The following is a 23,073-nucleotide window of genomic DNA, read 5'->3' as shown; positions in this document are numbered from 1 at the left end:
TCTATACTATTTTATTACTTACTATACTATACTATATTGTTTACTTAATAAATGCATCAGTTTTATTTATTGAAGACTAACTGCTATTCAAAACTTGATTCGTGCCCCGTGAGATATTTATGAAATTCCCGGGATATAGGCTATCTATTTAACTAGCTGATAAAAATGCTTTTTACAGATCGGTTCCATTGTTTTTATGTTCATCCATCCGTCCATCACGAACAAAAATACAAAAAATAAACTCTTTACAATATAAGTTTAAAAAAAACCGTTTATGCAAATATTGGTTAATAAATAGAATTTGTATCCCTTTTTTAAAGTCGGTTGAAAAAATCTAAATTCAGTACATAACAACCTTACCCTATTTTTTATTTTAGAAAATTAAACACATTATTTACACAGCAGGCAACTCTAAAATTGACAGGTAGCGAATGATTATTGACAGAAAATATACTAATAATCCTCATGTTCATGGACACGCATATGTATTTACTTGCATATTTCCGTTGTAATAATAATAAGTGGGTTCTTACCCCAGTATTTTTCCACGTGAAATAAGTCGCTCCTTACACTTTATAAGCCAGGTCGAACAAAAAAAGGCAGTTTAAAGGTACAGAAACGGTTGATTGAAGCGGGCTGGCTCTGTAAGTTCAAAGTATAAATAAAAATTGATACAAGTGAGTTCATGACGTCAGAAAAGTTCGTTGCTCCGCATTAAATTAATATTTGCGATCCGAATTAGAACCAGTTGGTGTCCACGGAGTAGTGTAGTGGTCAGACTGCTTCGGTAATCCTGTTTTCGTCGTATATCACAGTGGTCGGGGTACTCGGGGTAGCCATTTGCTTGACGTCAACCAGCCAATATATGCAAAAAATTCAAGAAAACAACTTAGTATAGAGTATCCGCTTTAGCGCATTCTAGAAAGAATGAACAGATATATAGGTACAGCTTAAACCAAATTATTAAAATTACAGTTCCTCTGTAGAAACTTTTCACTATAATTAAAATACTTTGGCAGACTTCGTTTTGGCAGATGTATATGCAAAGAATAGTAATAGTTTCACTTTAGCTTCTATCTCTGTACAGTCTCCAGCACCAATATTTAACACAGCAAAGCGTGCATACGTAAATTTCTAATAAGACTCTATTTCTAGAGCCCGTAGGGTATGTGAGATATTTTTGCACGCTCCGCTGTGGCAACAACGTAGCTATGAAATGGTAGGTGGGAGCTTTGATATATTTAAAAGTAGCTTATGTGTCATTCCCGAGATCCAGCTATCTCCATACCAAATTTCACCACGATTTGTCCAGCCGTTTTAGCGTGAAAAGAGTAATAAGCACACTTCACAGAAACACATCCGAAATAATTGTACAATAATTTATATTTTGCATTATTTTACGCCATGATCAACACTGTACCTACCTAATCAATAAATAATGTATCTACAAAAAAAATTAGACAACGTTATAATATTAATACTTAATTTATGTCTTTGTTGTTTTACGCAGACGACGTTGTGGGCAACGTTTAGCAAATGATACGTTGTAAGTCCTCGTAGGTATGCGTCCAGCCTTGGTGGTTTGTGAGAGGAACTTTAGATAATATAAATTAGGATAGCTTCATTGTCGCGTTAGTTCTTTACAGCTTCGTTAGTGTAAACTTAAAGTCCGTAATTGAATTGAAATTTAACTAAATTCCCATACAGCTTTCTAAAAATGTAACATTCCATTAACGGTTTGATTGAAGCACATCCGTACAATTACATGTCTCTACATTTCGTTCACATTTTCCATTTTTCAATCCGATCCTGTGTATATCGCATCGGAATAAAAAGTTGTTTATGTGCTATTCCGAGAGGCTATTAAATACTGTAAGATATATTATATTTACTAGTATTTTACGTTTGGAGGTCTTAGTTGGAATACTGACTGTGCTTTGAACGTTTTCTTCTTTTTTGTAAACAATTTCAGAATTAAGTATTTTTCAGTGTAAAAAGTTTTTCGGGTGCGTCCGCGTCTTCTGGCTACGCTACACGCGCCAAGTGTGTGCTAAAAAGCGAATTAAAAAAATCGAAAAACCTGACTGCCTTAAAAATACTAAAAAGAAGAAAACAGGTTTAGCGGGTTAGATAGAACTCTATTAAGTAGCTAACTTAAAGTTCAACAGTCGGGACCCATTGGGTACTAAGAATTTTTGAGCTGGTCACGATTTTAATGGGTTCCAACAGTAGAACTTTAAGTTAGCTACTTAACAGAGTTCTAGCCCACTAGACTTGTTTTCTTCTTTTTAGTATTTTTTAAGGCAGTCAAGTTTTTTGATTTTTTTAATTTATTGTTTTATTTCATACTTTTTGATATTTCTGTGAAAATGGTAGATTCAAACTAATATAACCCATATATATTTCGAATGGCCTAATTATTAGCTTCCATTTGATACCCTACTCGATAGGTCTGATTTTTTTTTGATAATATTTTGGTTAATCTAACACGCATTGCTGATGTGGGTGCCAAGACTGCCAGGCTGAAATGGGACTGGGCAGGCCACGTCACCCGTATGGAACCCAATAGGTGGGCTAAAATAGCCACATACTGGATACCACAAAACGGACTTCGGCGGCGTGGCAGACCCAGGCGTCGATGGCGGGATGATCTGGACGCCTTTCTTCGCAGCTGGTCAGAGGTCGCCCAAGAACGGGCAGAGTGGACGACATGGGGGGAGGCCTTTGCCCAGCAGTGGGACACCTCTACAGACTTCTAAATAACAATAATAATAATAATACATTTTGGCGCCAAAAATCCGACATTTTGATTTTTCAAGACCCCAGTGTCACTCGCGTCATCAAGACGAATCCAATGACGTATCATTTATCAAAATCAGTTCAGCGATTAAGTAGTTACGAGAGGACATAAAATGATTTTATATGCCTTAGTGCATAAAGTAAAATCTTCATCTAAGACCTAGAAAATCAGGTGTAAACAGCCAAAAATAAAGACGTTTCTACATATTTTTTTATATAATTTTTATCATATATTAAACTAAAAATCAATAAAATCAACCAAAATAGATCAATAAAACTAAAAATTTATAATTATAATAGTAATGCGTTATCAATAAAAGGGTGGGTTATCATAGTAAGTGAACAATTGTTTCCACTGTAGCTATTTCATTTCCTCGCCATCGAAGTGAAAAGTAGAGTATAGAACTCGAGCATTAAACCCATTTTCCCCTCGACGTGTACAATCCACCCTCGCCGTACCGGCTCGGCTAGCTATATGAACGTCTCTGGTAAAATAGCTCGTTTTATGCTCTTTTTGTACAATCTACTATAGTAGGATCAATATTAAAAGAACGCTATGGGTTCCGTAGAATATTTCAATTTTTTGCAGCGAATTTATATATAACCGAGCCGCAATGTTATAAACAACCTCAATAACACTTTATTTTGTACAGAACCTGTCGAGAGGCAATCGGCATGGTAGGGCATGTGACTTGGCCTCACATGGCTCGCCATGCTTTTGCTGAGTTAATCTGAGCCCGTTTGTATCAGTGACCGTTTATAGCAAATTCTTACCAGGTCATTCAACAACGTTATACCTAGTCGGTTGGACCTTATGCTAGTCTTTGCCTAAATTCCTCAAGTTAGCCGCTATTTATATACTTACCTTCATTTGTTACCTTTTCTAAATACCTACTCACGTTTACATTTTACAAGCTTTTATTTAACTTCACCTCGTATATTAAAATGTTTGTTTCAAATCTTACAAATTAATTTTCATCCAGGATGTGGACCACACGATCAATTTGAAATTCGGTGTACATATGTAGGTTGGATGACAATCCAAGTATATACGATCAACAAAAAATAGTCAGGAAAAAGCTAGTATTAACGATGACATTTTTATTAAAAACTTAATAAATTGATTATGCCTGAAGGTACCTATTACTTTTTTTAAAAGGTTTTTAAAAGTTATATGGAAAGGAGTCTATCCTGATATCTGGGCCGGCTAGCCGCATAGGCAATACCAGTCACATTACAAGGAGAGCGGGGCCACATGTGGACTTTGTCTTTAACATATCTCTATACAGGTCTAGCATATCTATCTCCGCTCCGGTGCGTCTCGATAGAAACGTACTCGTAGCCAACGATGGCCGCACCCAAATTGCTGACGTATTACATGTATTTTTATAACATGTTTTTTTTTGTTACAGCGAAAATGGAGCAGCTGAATAAGCTAGTGGCGGGTTATCATGACCTGATGGACAACAAAAGTGACCAGAGGGTTAAGGACTGGCCGCTTATGTCTTCTCCTTTTCCCACTCTGGCCATATGTCTCACATACGTGTTTGTAGTCAAAGTAAGTAAATTTTCCATCTAAATCAAAAGATAGAGGTATACTCAGCGGCACAAAATTTGGCCCACTCCACATACAAAATTTCCTGTTATAGCATACATTTGAGGGCCACTTTTTTGTCGCTCAGTATATTTTCTTACTAACTTGGGATGCGTTATAAATATCGCTCATCCAATAGAATAATGGCATGTTCACAAAAAATATGTTTTTGACTTTGAATTTACAGTTTGATATCAATAAAAAGGGTCCATATTGACTTTCATAAAATTCTTATTCCTATTTTTTATTTTACTATTTGATAATAATCACTTTTATTTTTTTTCCCTTATACTTTTTTATCATAAATTTTTGTTACTATCATCGGAACTCATAACAGACAGTGTTCATATTTTTTTTTACTCATAATGTTACTAAGAACACATCTCAACTCATAATCATAATGTTTTTTTTCAGAAAAATTTCCTTCATAACAGACGAATATCATAATTTTTTTATTAATAATGGCATTAATAAGAAAACATTTGAAAACATAATATGGTTTTTATAACGGTAACAGCTAGTTGAATAGGTATCTATATATCTATATATGTAAAAGAGTCGTGTTAGTTACACCATTTATAACTCAACTACGGCTGGTCCAATTTTTATGATTTTTGTGTTTTTGGATTTGCCTTCGTCAGGAATAGGATAATAAGTATTAAAACATTGGAAAATTGACGAACAAATGAAATAAAAGAAAAAACATTTTCCCATACAAAATGTACATGGATTTCTTAACTGTCAAACATTTAATGTTCACCCGTCGATACGGTAAAATCTACCTTCAAATTAAAGAACGTATTTAAATAAATTGGACCCGCTAGATGGTGCTGTTTTTGGTAGATATGTTATCATAATTTTAATGTAGTGTTTTTTCGGACAGGACAACGGAAAAAAAACACAAAAATCATAAAAATTGGTCTAGCTGTTCTTGAGTGGTGTAACTAACACGACTTTCATATAAATATTTCATAAAATTCTGGGGCCCTAGTGAAAAAGGGGTTAATTCCGCAGAAGTTGAACAGCTGATTTCGACTTAAACCCCTTTACACATAAAATAGAAAATAGCTGTGTAATTTCTGCAGACTTAACCCCTTTTTCACTAGGGATTTCACCACATTATGACACATATATAATTGTCAAAAAGCAATTGTGTCAATATTTTGTAGAATGAATGATATAATTCTTCTGCTGAATCAGCGCCGCGTTTGCAGTCAATTATAACTCGATCCATTCACTCGTAAGCATTATACGAAGTCCGCTGCTGTCTCGATGTTGGTCAATGTCATCAACGCACCAAGCGTAATTTTTGGATGAAGTTTAGTTTATTTTATGTCAGAATGCAGTCGTTAGTTTTGTAGACTTCAAACTCTTTTGTTTTTCTGTAAATATTATCTTATCTTTAAATAAATGCAAACATGTACTTACTTTTAATAATCAATCAATTATCATTTTGGTCACAAAAAATGTCACAGTGACTTGGGATTGTCTGACCAGTAAAATTACTATGACATTCACTGTGAGAATGTTTGATGGTGGGTCAGAAGGGGTCAGAATCAGAAATCAAATAGTTCGATAGTATATACATACTAGCTGTTGCCCGCGACTCCGTCCGCGTAGAAGTATGAAAAATAGTTTACGTTCTATTCTCAGACCTACCGAATACCTTTAGACATAAAAAATATATATAAAAATCCGTCGAGGAGTTTGGTCACAGACACTGTGACTCGAGAATTTCATATATCAGATTTATACCAAGTTATTGAAAATAGTCAATAACGCACCACTAGGTCTGTTAACTATTGTTTGCCGGGTTTAGTAAAACCCGCGTTAACGTGCCAACGCATAGCGTGATGTTTAATTTGTCACAGTCATTAGATTTTAATTGTTCCGTGTATATGGAATAACAATCGTGACTCGATGCTACTTATCAGTATTGCTTATTTAAAAAGCCTATTCAGATTGAGGATCAATTTGTTATCAGAATCATGAGCGGTTTATACCTAGCTTCCTTGAAAGCAAAATGAGAGCTTCTAAGAAATTTTGAATTTTTAAATCATACCTTGAATTTGGCAAGTAAAATCTGCATGGATATTAAAATGTACTGAAATACTCCTTAAAGGCCGTGTATATTAGTTTGACCCAAAATCTCTCAAGCAGGAACTAGCACCTCTTGAATTTTTCGGAATTAATGTGCGAAATTACTTTGATATTTACCACGAGATTTACGGTGAACGAAAACGTCGTGTGTACCTAAACCCGGACGCACCTACAAAGCAATTTAATGGTGTGTGTGTAAAGTTCCTCATCTGTACTGGACCCGCGTGGCTTTGAGTATTTAGCTAGATAAATCAAAGCCGCGTGGGGATTACGTTCTGAGAGGACGCCTGTACCCAGGTTTGGTGAATTCAGGCTGGAAATGAAATATCCCCTGTAAAAAAAACGGTATCTCATCTGTCTGATAGAGAGACAGCTACACTCTTCATATTTCCTTTGATTTAATGACTTCTTTATTATTTAATTTAAAATACCAAAGCCCATTTTTGTTTCATGTAACAATATAAAAAATATGTTACTGACGCTACTTGCCTTTATGCGCAAGGACTTTTTTACGCCTTGTTTCCGTAAACAATAGACTCGACGAATTAATTTAAGGTTATGTAAACATTTTAATTGTATTGTGTAGTTAAAGTATGTCTTATTTTATTTACAGGTAGCGGGACCAAAATTTATGGAAAATAGAAAACCCTTTGAATTACAACAAGTGCTCATCTGGTACAATTTAATTCAAGTCATCTTCAGTATCTGGTTGTTTAATGAGGTAATTGTTGTTGCATTTTTTTAAGCTATGTTAACAATTTTTTTAATTAGAAACCGATGCTTCTGCACCTAGAAAATCTATTTGTAGAAATATCAAATTATTAATAGAAATATAATATAAAAGACGTTTAGGGGCATATATGTCCAAATGTCAGAAAGTCCAGGTGTCACATTGTCCATGGTCAAAAAGTCCGAAGGTTATAATGCCTTAATGTCGGATAGTCCATATGTCCGAGAGTCCAGGTGTCACATTGTCCATTGTCAAAAAGTTCGAAGGTTATAATGCCTTAATGTCGAATAGTCCATATGTCTGAGAGTCCAGGTGTCACATTGTCCATTGTCAAAAAGTTCAAAGGTTATAATGCCCTAATGTCGGATAGTCCATATGTCCGAGAGTCCAGGGGTCTCACTCATTCTAATTTGGTTTTGTTTACACCTATTGCAATCGAATTGTTTTCGACTCGATCGCCTTTACTGTCAAGTCAATAAGAGCTGCCACCACGTAGACAATACGATAACAATATGGAAAGAGACAATGTAGAATGAGGCCCCAGTCCATCTGCATGACTGGATCAGCTGGTCAATTCTTGTCGACTCGACATGACATGTACGAAGCATCATAGATGCATCTGGATCTTACTGAGAATGGGTCTCACTCAGGGTGTTAGATAACAGACTGGAAATAATGCAGATGAGCAATCTAGCTCTCTAATCTATTTCAGTTATATTTATCATTTAGTTGTGTTAGTCACATTCATTTCATACAATGAGACATTATGGGATTCAGGCCTTCAGAACTAGGACGTTTAATCCTTCGGACTTTTTGAGTATGGACTTTTTGACGCTAGGACTTTCAGACACTAGTACGTTTAATCCTTCGGAATTTTTGACCATGGAATTTTTGACGCTAGAACTTTTAGACACTAGGACGTTTCATTCTTCGGACTTTTTGACCATGGACAATGTGACACCTGGACTTTCTGACATTTGGACATGTATGCCCCTAAACGACGAATGTTTGTTCTCTCTCGGGTCAGGGTATATATATCAGTTGACTAGTACCCATAGCGCAAGTTTTGCTTACTTTAGGACTAAGTCAATTGGTGCCAAGTATCACTTGGTGGTATATAATGTAACTTTCTGTCATAGAGTTTGATGAGCGGATGGTTCACAACAAACAGCTTCCGCTGCCAGCCTGTCGATTACTCGCGTTCGCCCATCGCTATGCGGGTAAGCAATACATAACATAACTAACAAATTTAATGGTCACAAAGAAAGTAGCACGCTTAGCGGCAAGCTATTTCTTATCTATTTAACCGATTGCCCAGATAACAACCGTCCAGTGTTATACCATTTAATAGTACAGTCACCAGCTTCAATATCTGACACGACAAGCGTGCATAAATATCTGATACGACTCTATATCTAGGGCCGGAAGGACGTGTCAGATATTTTTGCACGCTCCGCTGTGGCAGATGTTAATGCTGGTGACTGTACCTAAGTAAAGATCAGTTTTTTATTTTCTTGTTTCCCGGCGTGCCACCTTAAATATGACCGAAGTTACCGAGATTGTACACTCGGACCAACTGAATCGTGACCCACTGTGGAATCTTTTCGTAGAAAAAGTCATAGCGACATCACATTGCTTTAAATATCTGATGACGACTGTACGCTGCATTTGTAAGTAATTCGTATACAAAAGATAAAACGTATGTATTTAATACCCACTAATAGATTTATAAATATCGAAATGTAAAGTACTTGATCAGCTCGAAAAGTACTCGTGCATGGATTTACACTTGTAGCACTATACGTATTGTATCCGTTTTACGTGTATTTTAGCACCTTTGTTTATTCTAAGTGCGCCAAAAATTACAAATAGTTCCTTCGTACAGGTCAGGTTAAATACGTGTAAGGATTATCATATGTCTGACAACTCGCGGAAATATGTTACATATCTATTTCCCTGTACCTTCCCTATGAGGACTTCCCGATTGAACTATAATTTGCCTAGCGAACAAAAATTTTATACGTAATTACCTGAGGAATTAAAATATTTGCGGCTAGTTTCTTACGTCGCTTCGTTGTGTAGCGAACCATAAACTGGCAAGTGGCTTGCCTTCAAACCCGTACAAGTTGCAAGCATAAGCAACTAATTATGTGCATATAGAACATTACTCGGTAATTTTGATGGATTTTGTCGGAAATAAATTTAATAGAAACGCTCAGGGGTGTCTGCGCGGCGCATTGTTGACTTTTCCGATGCTAAGCGGCAATATTAAGGGGCTCTGTCCCTGTTTAACATGTGAGTAAGAGGACACCAATAGTTGCCGGCCAGCCGGCCACAAATTGCAGTGAAAATATGGCCCGTCTAGGAGCCCCTTTAGAGCCCTTGAGGTTTATCGACGATAATAAGCGACATCATGAGGAGGAGACGGTAACATATTATCATAATAAGTATGTCACTTTCGAATATCGACTAAATTGTACGTTTTAGTTTCTTATTGGCTTTCATTATTTTATTAATTAGTGCAATCTATGTTTGACAAAAGCGACAAAACACCTCAAAAACTCATAACTCCAGTAAACTAAAGTAAAATGAAATATTTTACCGTACCGTACCGTTTTACCGTTACTCGTATGTTCTATTTTTTCCTCCTAGTCTGTTTTTTCATTATAAAGTGTGAATATCATATTATAAAACTTATAATTTAAGCGGCAATTACGCTGCGTCGTTCATTTAATGCGGCCACCGGATTTTGTTTCAAACTACTTCGGCGAACGAACGTCGTCTTTACATTAGTCTGTCCGTCTACTGCGGCGGCCATTAAGGCGGTGGCAGCTGTCCCTCGCCGAATGCGGCCGACTACCGTGTTCTTTACACTTTTGCGGTCGCCGCATACAGCATGCGGCGAACGACTCAGTGTAATTGCCGCTTTACGAGTACCTATATCTTAGATTTTTGCAATAGGATATTTTGTAAAATCGCGGGATAATTGTGAATATTACCATTTATAATTTAGTTTATAACAATACAAGTAAATATTTAATTTTACCATTATAATATTTATTCGCAATCTAATGAGTTGTTATTGTTAATACACGTGTCCTGGGTAAGTATGCTCTAATGGTAAATCTACATAAATTATGAGCGAATTGTTTGAGTTTTTATCAACAGTAGAGCCGGACTTTAATGTTTGCTTAGTAAGTGTAAGCATTAGTTTTACCTAATTATCACTTTGGACGTAACTTCACAGGTAAACCCAATATTTGTGTCCATAGGAAATATAGTACGTCACTAAGCGCTACTTGTTTATAGAACTAATTTGAATCTGTTAGGGGCTGTTTCACCATCCATTGATTAGTGTTAACTAACGGTTAAATTTGATGCAATCTCCGTCTATTCGAACAAAAAAAATAGAGACGGCATCACATTTAACCGACAGTTAACACTAATCAATGAATGGTGAAACAGCCCCTTATAGTTGCAAAAAGACACATCATGTTTAGGTATACGTGTATACGGCACAATGACCACTAAACGACCGTACGCTACTGTTTATTTTGTTAATTATAAAATGGACTCTTAAATGTTGTTTGTATATAATCGAAGTTTATTGTTTGGCATCACACTTGGGTTAAATTTTTACGTAGGTACCTACTCATATTCATATTAATAAAATAATAAAGTTTTCTTAGACTTTCTCGTGTATTCATGGAAATTAAAAGTGGAAAAATCTCAGTAGTTGACAGACAAAAACTTTACACTTCTTTAATATTATAATATTGACGGCTAAAATGAATGACCTAAGTGCCGACTATGATGGCCTCTTAAAAATGGCAATTTTATGCTAATTTATTTAAATGACATAATTATAGTTTAAAGACGTCATAGGAAGTTTTTACAAATGAATTATTTAAGTCGGACATAAATAAAAATAGATTTCGGTTTTTGTGGACTTATCACGAAAATAGATAAATGTAAATTAAACTTTAATAGTTTTGTTTATTATTTACAGACGGCGAATGGGTGTTGGTGGTACTATTTTTCGAAATTTACGGAATTCTTCGACACGGTAAGTTTATACATAAATTACTTAAACTTTTCAAAAATATCTGACCTCAAATTATCAGAATAGTAACAGTATCCATAAATAAGAGATGTCTTCAACAAACATATAAAAACGCTTCCTAAGCATTTGTTAGTTGAACACTCATTTTGTCTTTATCCATCATTGATTTGCATTTGCTTTAGTCAGGATACAGACATTTAGTTATAAACTGTTTGTATCATAAAAAATTATGAAAAGAGACGTAAAATCATTACTTTCAGCTTTGTTCTCCAGTAGGTATTCTTGAAATCATTACTTTCAGCTTTGTTCTCCAGTATTCTTGAAATCATTACTTTCAGCTTTGTTCTCCAGTATTCTTAAAATCATTACTTTCAGCTTTGTTCTCCAGTATTCTTGAAATCATTACTTTCAGCTTTGTTCTCTAGTATTCTTAAAATCCGAATGCTTGAAATAGTAACGCTTTAATCATTTAAACCGTGTAACATCATGATTGGTTTTTTGGAGTCTTTTTGTATTTTTTATTTCAACTCCAAATTTGTTACTTTTACGGGTACCCGTGAAACCATATCGAAAATACAAACTGAGACATGGATGCACAGAAAAACCAGAGATAGAGACCAGCGCTGGGAATCGAACCCAGGTCCTCAGCAATCCGTGCTGCGTGCTATAACCCCTACACCACCGCTGGACAGGAATCTAGACACGAATTTTTCCTATGCATACATATCTCAGGTTGCTTATTTCTACTACGCTACTTATGCAGCAGCACTAGCGACATCTATGTTCCGCTCTCATCGAGAGACGTCACACTCTTTCGGAACCAACCGCTCACCCAGACAAGAGATGTCGCTACTAAGCAATCAAATTATGATTGGTTTTTTGGACCTGTGTGTGTGTATGTATGTGTGTAGTAACTATACATAACAATTGAGTTGAAAAAGTAGCTGTTATGTAACAGAATTTTACGAACTATTTTCCCCGTCGGGTTAAATATCTAAATTTTCCCACTCGACCCCAGTAAGCTACAGATTATTAACAAGGTAATCAAAGATCATAAATTTTCTCTATTTACGTTTTGGCTTGTTATTCTCAATGCCAAGGCAGCCGGCAAGTCTTGTGGCGATTATGTTTATTTCCGCAACCAGCATGGTCACGTCGGACCATTTGCATAAGTCTATGAAACCGATCCAATATTATGAGAATTTGTTTGCTGCATCCTTGAAGATACTCTCCGAGGGTCGGTCGCTCACTCTAGGTCATTAGGGTCATCACGCGAACGCCGAATGGTATAGAAGTCTAAAGGTGAATTTCCACCGGCGAGGCGAGACGAGAATTGAAATTTGTATGGCGTCGCCCGCGGCGGCTCGCAGCGGGGGCGCGAGATTGCATACAAATTTCAATTCTCGTCTCGCCTCGTCTCGTCTCGCCACGCCGGTGGATAATCACCATAATTTGACACGCCTATTAAGTAGCTCTATTCAGTTACTCAAAAACTAGTACTTTTTCAATTTTGATTCGTGAATTTTCATTATCTTTGGCTGTGCATCCACTGAAAACAGCATCGAGCGAGTTTATGAATAAAAAATAATCCTATTGGTGGTTTTTTCCTCGCACACCGCTCAACTTGTTCTAATCTCTGGTAGAATTGCAGCTTTAGTGCTTCCTGACGTCACCCATCCGAATAAATACCTATGTCATGTTATATGGCTCTTAGGGGAATGTTATTAACGATAAGCTCTTCTTTATGTTTCAGCTCTTCTTCGTGATGCGCAAGAAGTTTGACCACGTGTCGAAGCTTCACGTCATCCACCACGGCATTATGCCCATGTCCGTGTGGTTTGGAGTTAAGTTCACACCAGGTTAGTATTCTTAATGAGCAGAGTTACATACAAAATACTTAGGGGCTGTTTCACCATCCATTAGCGTTAACCGACGGTTAAATGTGATGCCGTCTCCGTCTATTCGAACAAAACAAATAGAGACGGCATCACACCTAACCGCCAGTTAACACTAATCAATGGATGGTGAAACAGCCCCTTAGTAAACTAAGAGAACATCCTCTTTTAATCGTAGAGTGGAGTGGGTCCACATTTGTATCATATTAGCGTGTCGTATGTTCGAGTGCGTGTCGAATTTAAGACACCTATTTGAAGGATTTTGGTTTTAGTTGCGTTTTTAATTTTTTACCCTATTTAGGAGTTACCGGAATTATAGCTAACCATAGTTGCCATGGCGTTAAAAACTACGTTTTTCGTTGCCCATCACAATTATTTAAAAAAACGTAGTGTCTTCTGTCACCTGGTAGTGTTAGAATTAGGCGGATTAGTTATATAACGTTTATTTACGATGAAAGTCAAACAAAGGTCAAACGTTATTTTGAAAATATACACAGGACCAATTAGTTTTTTTTTTTAATGTTATAATATGATTTAATAAACCTATTGGTCGAAACCTATTACCCGTGTGGTGTCGGGTTAGAATTACACCTCTCCATTTCTTCCGTGGATGTCGTAAGAGGCGACTGAGGATATAGGTTAAGGTATACCGTAGGCGACAGGCTAGCAATCTGTCACTATTGTACTGTTTTTGTCAAACTTAAAACCTAAAATTGCTAAAAGTGGCTCCGAAGCGGTAACGTTTCGTGTGCTCTGCCTACCCCATTTGGGAATACAGGCGTGATGTTTGTGTTGTGTGTGTATTCCTAGGAATGCTTTTGGAATGAGACCACATTGTAAAAAAGTAATCAATGCCAATTCCGTAGCTGATTTTATATTTAATGCCTTATAGTACAGTCGTTTTATAATGATCCCTGTGGCCTATAAACCTTCACCAACAAATAAATGAATAACCGTTTGATATTATGCTATAGGATCTTTTATTGCACACATGTCACAGAGATCGCCGTGAAATGACTCTATCATAGTACCTATTAGTACCTATTAGTTCATCCTCGGTTTAAGGTTAAATTTAAAATAATTAATGAACATGACCCCTAGACGAAACATATTGTAGACAAGGATATATAGATTAGAGATAGATTCTAAAATATAAGTGAAGATTTAAATACGAAAAATAAATTTGTTTGTATTGTATTGAATCGGATTAGAAAAAAAGTAAACGAAGGTAATAATAGTTCACCTAAACAAAGACAATTGATGATAGCGAAGACAATGAAAAGAACAATTTCAATACAGAAAAACCAAACGTAATTGTGATTTAATTGATTGGATTAACCAGTTTCTAATGACTGCAAGATCTTAGTACTACGACACTACCTATTATTAAGCAGAGTATGTCTGCATAAGGTAAACTCTACGTAAGCTAACGATACGTGTCCACTTACCCGGCTGACCTTGTCTTGTTACCTAATACATAGTCTATCGCGAGTGGTCCGCTGAGCGAGCAAGATTAGGCCGAGAAAATATTTGAGCCAGCAGTCCGCGATGTCGTCAAATTACACCAAATATGGCGACCAGAATACGATGTTTGCCGATACCTCGTTCGTGGAACGATCTTTCTCGAAAATACTCATAACACACGCGCTAAAAGATCTCGGCACGAATTTTAAAATTGATTGAATATATTAAATATTTACCAGGCTCTTCTCATAGGGTAAATAAGCATGGTTTAATAGGTTTTTGTTATATTCTATAAAAACCTTACCGATGTTTACATATTAAGTCTTTATAATTATTAGCTGCCTCAAAATCGTCAGTAGGTTATTTAAAATATGAAATTGAGAGATAACCAAATCTTGAAAATGTCAACCCGAATTACTTTCCTACGTAACTTTGGTTATTTACATACATCGGATTTATTTAAATGACACGTTTAGTGATTATATCGCAGGGCTTTATCCGTTAACCGTATTCGTAAATTAGGCAATAATATTGGCTAACTAATTATGATTAATTTATATTAAGAGAGGTTAATATCCAATGTCTGAAGGCTGACCTATGCAAACTATTGCGTTATGCATGAATTTACACGCGCAGTTATTTGACCGCCGTGACGTCGTTAAAAATATCTGGCAAATATTCTGTTTATACAAGTACATCCACTATAGTTTAAAGAATTAGCGTTTGTGCAAATTAATTGAGCAATGAAGTATTTCAGTTTGATTATCTCTTCAATCATTTTCGTTCAAGTACCTAACTGCGACATGTTTAGATACATCAGCCAATTTGCGCAAAGTGACCACTGATACGAGACTTGATCTAGTCGTACTTGGAAATCCAGTAAATAATTAATATCAGGTTGATCTTTGTAAGGTAAAATACAAATCAGTTAAGGAAACTTCTTATGCGACAGGATTGTTAGTATTAGTGCATGTTGATATGAAAACAAGTTCCTGTTGTAATCAAAGATTGACGATGTATTAGAAATGGAATCGTTATAGTAAAATGGGATTCGATTTGTAGCATTCGAACATGGCGGATGTAGACAGTATCTAATTTGGTACTTCTGGTTTCGTTGGCTAGTTGAAGTATAATTTTGATAGTGTTTTATGCAGCGATTAACCATAACAGTGAACAGTGATCACAAAATTGTATATTGCTCTCGTGTCTGACATTTTTTAATGCGCAAAATGTGGTTTCTGGAATTTTACTATCAAGTTGCAAAAACTAAAATCATTGTACAACGTCGCTCCCAAGGAGAGCTTACTTTGACACTGGCGAAATTGTCCTAAAAAAAAAGTAAAATGTTATTACTATGTAGATCGCCATTTGCCTACGTCACGTATATCTTGTACGCTGTTTTACATTTACATACAACTACAAGAGTTGTCATTTTATTTTTTATGGAGTAATGAACAAGTGCAGTAACTTTATTATGATCAAAGTAATCCTTAACCAGAATCCATCAAGTCAGAAACGACATAAAGTAAAGATTTCTAGTTTATATATTGCCTTCTGTTTTTTTATGATATTTTCAATCAAATCAGAAATGCGCCGTTGCTAAGTAGGTACCTACCTATTCCCATTTGTGGAAAATCTTTGTTTCTCACCTCACTTATAAACCGACTTTTATTTAAAAAGTATTTCATTCTTTCCTTTAGGCGGGCACTCCACTTTCTTCGGATTGCTGAACACATTTGTCCACATCATCATGTACTCCTACTACCTCCTAGCGGCACTTGGACCTAAAGTGCAGAAGTATCTCTGGTGGAAGAAATACCTCACCGCTCTGCAAATGGTAAGGGTTCATATTTTTTGGAGATTGCAGGTGATTTGACCTTGTGCAAGGTTCATCTGGATCGCAACCACTAGGTAGTCCTGCCGCTAAGTAACTGTGCTCGCGCTGCTGTGTTTCCATGTGGAGAGTTAGATAGCCGGTAATACTACTGGCACACGAGGTCTAATATCTTAGCCCTCTTAGGCATCTAGAATCCTCTGGTGTTGAAGGGGTGGCAGGGTAACGAATAGAGTACTGTAAGAGGCCTGGTTGTAATTCACAAGTAAACTCATAGCTATTTAGAGTTTTGAAGAGAAGACAGAAGGCCCGTAGCATACTAGCAACATGATTGCATAATAATGATAAATTATCGTGTCAAAGAACTTCACAAACTCATGCTAATTAGAAAATTATTTCGTATTTTAGTGCTAATTGCACTGAACTTGCCATTGAAAATGTGTTGTATAGTCCCATTTGATTTGACTTATCTAAGCATCCTTCAATCTAGTCTAGAGTAATTGCGTATACACTAGGCAAGCGTGCTCCAGTATAGGCCATAGCTTTGCTTACCCTCAAGCGCGATTATGGTCAAACGCAAGGCTAAGTTGCATTAAAAATGGTGATGCTTGTTGCAGATCCAGTTCGTGCTGGTATTCTTGCACGCATTCCAGTTATTGTTCATCGAGTGCGACTACCCGCGCGCCTTCGTCTGGTGGATCGGCATGCATGCCGTCCTATTCTATTACCTATTCTCCGACTTCTACAAACAGGCCTACCGCAAAAAAGCCAATGCCAAAGTAAGTACAGGTTCCTACCAGTTACTCTTCTTTGTTATTACCCATTTATTTATTTTACCCTTGGTTTATTGCTCTCCACTTATCTGTGTGATCATGGTTGTTTTTCTGGGCTTGGTTACGAGTTGTACCTACACGTGATCCACAATTTTGGATGATTTGATTTGACTGCACAGTTTTATTTCAGTTACGTTTTTACCTATTATTATCATTAGCCTATTCTGTCCCACTGCTGAGCAAAGGCCTCCCCCCGATAGTTCTACTGATCTTAGTTATTTATTTATCGTATGGCGATTACACACTGGTTAATACATTTTTCAAAAAATTATCTCATGCAATTGATATTATAACTTAAATTAAAAATTACAATTACGCAGAAGATACAACTTAGTTAAGAAGATAAAATTGACATGGCTCATCTAAGTCATATTAACATTACTAACACTAAGCATACCCACTGACATTCAAGTTTGCATAATAAGGGCTTTAGTACCTTCACCGCACTCCTATAGTCTGAACATCCTTCACTATGATTGCATGTCCTGATAATCTTTCCTCAACCAGTTCTTAAGGTCACTAGGTAGACAAATAAGTATACACATTTCTAGTCAATATTGAAGACCTTAACCTAGCTGAATAATATGACCAGTTCTGCATATCCTTGTTTATTTAAACATACTACTTCGGAAATAGATAATGGTTCGTCCTCTCGTCCTCCAATATGTCCCATTACTGGGTACAAGCTTCCTCTAAAAATAAGAGGGTTCGGGTTGTAGTTCCCACGTGTGGCATTACCGATTGGGTACTTCACACACGCCATTTAATTCGTAATGTTTTCCTTCACCGTAAAGAATTTCAATACATAAGGTACATAATTGCGAACAACTCAGATGAGACGCCACAGGTCAAACCACAAGGCTAACACGGCTTTTTTAAATAATGGTTAGGAATACTTTAAACGTGAATTTGGATAGTGTTCTAACCGTTATTTTGTTTCAGATCGCTCGAGCGAAAGCAAAGGTAGCTGAAGCGGAAGAGACAGGGAAGTTGGAGACGAAAGACATGATGTATCCGCTGCTAAACGGGTTCAGCAACGGCGCGGCGCTCGGCGACGTGCGGCAGCGAGTCGCGGGCGCCGTGGCCTCGCAATGACCGCCCACCGAACAAAGACTAAGGTGAACCCAACTTATCGACAAACAAGTTTAGTGAACGTGTCACAAACATAGTACAGCGATGGAAAAATCCTAACAACTGTCTGAATACGAGTTCCCGACGGAGAAAGCTCAATTACCATAAGTTATTGTTAATAGTTAGTTGTAAATTTGTTAACACTTAGAATAGTATAACTCCGTATGACTGCATATTTATAATGGTGGTTAGTGTAGACACCTTTATAAGGTCATTGGAAAAACCAGTTTCTGTGTAGCTGTTGAACTGTCCGGTTCCGTTCAATTATGTTTTATTCGTTTAGTTTTGTTACATGTCCGTTAAATTGTTGTGAAGATATCTGGCGATGTAAAATTATGTTACTTACTGAACCACCAATTTCTTAAGCCACATCCGTGAAAATACCATTCTAAAATGATAATGTCTATGTACAAACTTCTTGACAAAACGAATTCATAGAACTGTAATTTTCTACCAAAGTGTTAAAATGGTCACATTTTTAATGATATTTTTATGAATGTGATTTCAAAGATCGAGGTTGGCCCTTTAAGGTTCTTGCATATAAAATACAGTATTTCGGTTAGGTAAAACAAGGAAAATAATGCAAAGATATTTTGTTAACTTTTGCTTCTGCATTTACGATATTATTTGGCATTTTCAACGTACGTAAAAGTGTAAAATGTTGATAAGTAATGTTAATTCAAACCTACTATTTATCTATGTTCTTGTTTATTATTTCTTTGGCTCATGATCGTAGGTAGTTGTGGAATATGTAGAGCGTTGATAAAGCTAACAAGTTTGCTTGGGTGAGGGCCATCAATGTTTCGTTGTTGAGGCGTTCTTTGAGTGAATGGACAGCCTAAAAAATGTGCTTGTATCATGTGTTCTATGAACTCTCTAATAAGACATCTATAAAATTTAAAGTATAGTCCTATTACGGTGTCAGCTGGAATTAATTAAATAAATAGATTACTTACAAGTATTCCAACATGATCTGTTTAGTGCTTAAACAGATAAATATGTGACATATTCAATGTTAATTCTGTTAATGTAATGCAGACAAAGCAAGCCATTTTTCTAGCCTATAATGTAACTATGAGTGTTAGACTAATGATTATTTATAATTTAATGAAATAAGTCCTTTAGATGATTGATGGTTGGCTATGTTTGGAATTCAATCGGTTATTTGTGGTACATCTTTATCGATATTTACGATGTGCCTTTGAATAATTTTAGAGGCTTACATTGAACTTATTTTTTTTTAAGTTTACCACCTGTGAGAGTAGAAATTTTAAAGGTGTATTTTCTAGAGCTCTACGTCTTTATGGTTTTGTAATATTTATGTTAAGAAAACCTCATATTAAGAAGTCCGAAATACTGAGAACCTGTGGTTATACGTTATACTGTCGTTAAGTCACAGTGAACTAAAAGAATATCATTGTAATTAGATTTCTCTTAATATTCGTCGTTTTTAGCAGGTATAGGACGATTCGCAAAAGCTGGCACAAATTACTTGAACGTAAGTAATGTCGCTTGTAACTCACTATGTGGGTGCCATTCTTATGCAGAGTTTTCCTAATATTTTGTAAATCTTAATTCACGATTATCACTTATTGAATCGACCTAGCATTCGCTTATTCATTATACCAGCCTGATGCCAGCTCTTGTTAATCGACCTGTACACAGATAACGAACTGTAACAGAAATATTTGATTATAATTAATATCTACCTTGCTACATGCATGACCAACTTCTATTGTAAGGAATCTATTAACAAGATTCAAAAGTAGGTAAGTACGCAAATTTCGTCGTAAATTTGTTTTCTTTTATTTAATGTAGGTACCTACTCTAGTTAGTGTTTCATATTGGAACGTGTATCTTGTTTATTCTTGCATACGCTAATAGGAAATACAAATTGAGACACCGCCATAATAAAATAACCCAAGCCTAGCCCGAACTTGTAACGCACCTAATGCTATGAAATGGAGCATTCAATGTCTTTTTTTTAATGAATTGACTTGTGTTGCGTTCCTGCGGGAAATACATGAAAAATCATAGTTAATCAGAACATAATATGTATTTGGTACTTTCGAAGTTAAAGAAAACGACGAACAAGTTTTCAATGTATTTACGTACCTACAAAATAACTATTCCGTAAGGTACGGTCGATTCCCTAACTTATGTATCCACTTTTTCAGTTCCTTAGAAATGTGGATACTAAATGTTAGGGCATATACAATTTAAGAGCGAGATAAATATAATAATCTCAGCTGAGTGGTCACCGAAATTTCAGAGCGTTTTTGCATTATCGAGAACTAAGAATATAGAATTAATCAAAGCCGTGTTAGAATCTCCGCATACTGGCAAGTTTGAAAGCAAAAATGTGTTATCGGTTATTAAAAGTTGCATCAAAGCCGAAACTTTGAGGATATGGACGTATTTATGTCGTTTGAATTGAGAATACATTCATCCGCTGCAGGACTGATTGTTAAACATAATACATATGTTATTATTTTTGAGTAGTAATATTAGCTTTAATACCAGCCACGCAAAAAGTTTTGGTTTACGTATTCTATATTCTAATCTTGATAGTCAAACCCATGCGTATTTCTATGTTATGTGTGCACAGATGATACGCTCATTATAAAATAATAAAAGCTCTAACCGCACCTTTAATAAGTACTGATTGAATTTTAAATCCTGGCGTAATATTCAATCTGAACCCGAGATACTTAGATAGGTTTGGAAATATTGGAGTTATGCGAAATAAAGTGCCTCGCCCTCTGAGGATGTATAAAGTAGGTAATGGTTCAAATAACGCCACATTATCAATTTTTGTGATACTTATTTAAATAAAAAAGGTGATTCTAAATATTTGATGTTTTCATTATTTCGCTTAGCAAAAGTTGTATTTGTTTATTTTGATGCAGATTAAGCACTAAAATTGGCTCCGAGTGAGTAGATGTTGTAAATAATTTCTTTTGGATGTTAACACATAATTATAATTAAACTTCCACGGAACAAATAAAAATTACGTATACCACTAAAGCCTTAGCATCCAATGTTGTACTAAAGATGATTTCCTTAATATTTTCGCACTACTTACGAGTAAGACATACATGTATTAAGAAAGTAAAAGCGCATAGGGACTCATTTTTAACCGACTTGAAAAAGGAGGAGGTTATCAATTCAGTTGTATTTTTTTTTGAAGTCTCACCTGTGACAATGGATCGATATCGGCGGCATAATTGTTGAAAGTCAGAATGTATTATGTGGCCGAATGTATCGTCCATCGTCTGTATCCAATAATTGTTCAGAATTGTTGTGAAACAAACCTAACCTAACCTACAGTTTTGTATAGGATGACGATTAAAAAAAAGCGGAAAAATTTACGGTGTCAGGTGGGAATAAAAATATGACAAACAATGATCGGAGAAACATTACAGTAAGTATGACTTGCGAACTTTGTCGCGCCTGTGACAATTATCATTTGAAATGGATAATGACGGGACTAAAATAGAATTGTTTTTTTTTTTACCTAGGAAAGTAGGTAAGTACTCAATTTTATCGTTTTCATTCTGATATTTATGTACTTATTCTAGTACATTATCATTATCAGGAGAATTATGAATAAGACTATACTTAATTTGTCACTGCAAAGCCCTTTGGCGGTCTATTGTATATTTACTAACTATACTTAGCTTAGGTGCAATTTAAATTTAATAGCTATGACCATGAACGGCTACCACAGAACCTTCCTTACAAAAGTCTCACGACATTTGCGTTTGTTATGTTTACGTCTCGCGTTTTTCCGAAAAATAATTGCATAATTGGTCTCTACTTAGAGAAGTACAGTCAACGTCATATCGTAAATAAGTGATCCCTTTTGTACCTTGTCGCTTTCAATCGGTATGATTTCGTATGGCTTTCAAACATTACGTTATAGTGACAAGGTAGAAAAGTGATCACTTATTCATGACGTTGACTGTACTAAGATGATTAGGGAGTCACGTACGCGTGTCCGAAATGTTATGATCGAGATAGATTTCAAGGACACTGCTCTGTGCTGCCCGGGCATTGGGAGGGCTTGACCAATTTTACGAAGATTAAATTTTTCACGTTGTATTTATTTGTTTTCTTTATTTCATGAAAGTTAATTTTGATTGACTTCTCGTGATCGGATTAGGTTGAATGACAGTGTAAGTACAGGGAACAAAAAGTACAGTCAGCAAACATTTAATACAAATTTACTCGTATAGTAATGAAATTATTTGAAATGAAAGTACCATTTGAAATTGGTAAAAAATAGGAGCCGAGTAGAAGAATCTTGTCACGTAATCGAAAAATCGGGTCGCGGGTGCTGCTGCGGAGAGTGCAGCGAAGCTTAAGCACGGCAAGTATTTAGAGCTCAAGAACAATTACGACTTTGTACCTATATCAGTCGAGACTGCTGGGCCTTGGTGTGTCGAAGCAAAGCGTTTCATTAGGGATCTGGGGCGGCGACCCGCGGTCCGGTTCTTAGCTATTCAGCGGGACAATGCGGGAAGTATTTATAGTACCTACGTTTGGGTCTGGATTGCATCGGTCCGGGGATTGCTTTGGGGTTTAGGTTAAGTTAGGTTAGACATTAGTCGAAGCATGTTGCGGATCT

At 36.1% G+C, this 23,073-nt stretch overlaps 1 protein-coding gene across 2 annotated transcripts in view; it reads left to right on the top strand.

Moving 5' to 3' along the window:
• The window catches only part of LOC141433424 (very long chain fatty acid elongase 7-like), a 64,460-nt gene extending 43,164 nt beyond the window's left edge, over positions 1–21,296 (top strand). For both annotated transcript variants that reach the window (XM_074095458.1, XM_074095457.1), the window contains exons 2-9: positions 4,212–4,357; positions 7,107–7,214; positions 8,363–8,443; positions 11,233–11,289; positions 13,040–13,145; positions 16,346–16,482; positions 17,097–17,258; positions 18,255–21,296. In XM_074095458.1, coding sequence (XP_073951559.1) covers positions 4,217–4,357; positions 7,107–7,214; positions 8,363–8,443; positions 11,233–11,289; positions 13,040–13,145; positions 16,346–16,482; positions 17,097–17,258; positions 18,255–18,407 — 945 coding nt within the window. In that variant the 5' untranslated portion in view covers positions 4,212–4,216 and the 3' untranslated portion in view covers positions 18,408–21,296. The remainder of the gene's footprint in view (positions 1–4,211; positions 4,358–7,106; positions 7,215–8,362; positions 8,444–11,232; positions 11,290–13,039; positions 13,146–16,345; positions 16,483–17,096; positions 17,259–18,254) is intronic.
• Positions 21,297–23,073: the final 1,777 nt, after the last annotated feature.

Source organism: Choristoneura fumiferana, chromosome 12 (assembly GCF_025370935.1).
Source record: "Choristoneura fumiferana chromosome 12, NRCan_CFum_1, whole genome shotgun sequence".
Classification (NCBI taxonomy): Eukaryota; Metazoa; Arthropoda; class Insecta; order Lepidoptera; family Tortricidae; genus Choristoneura; species Choristoneura fumiferana.
Note: the sequence above shows the minus strand (reverse complement) of the source record. Positions and strands in the feature narration are given on the sequence as shown.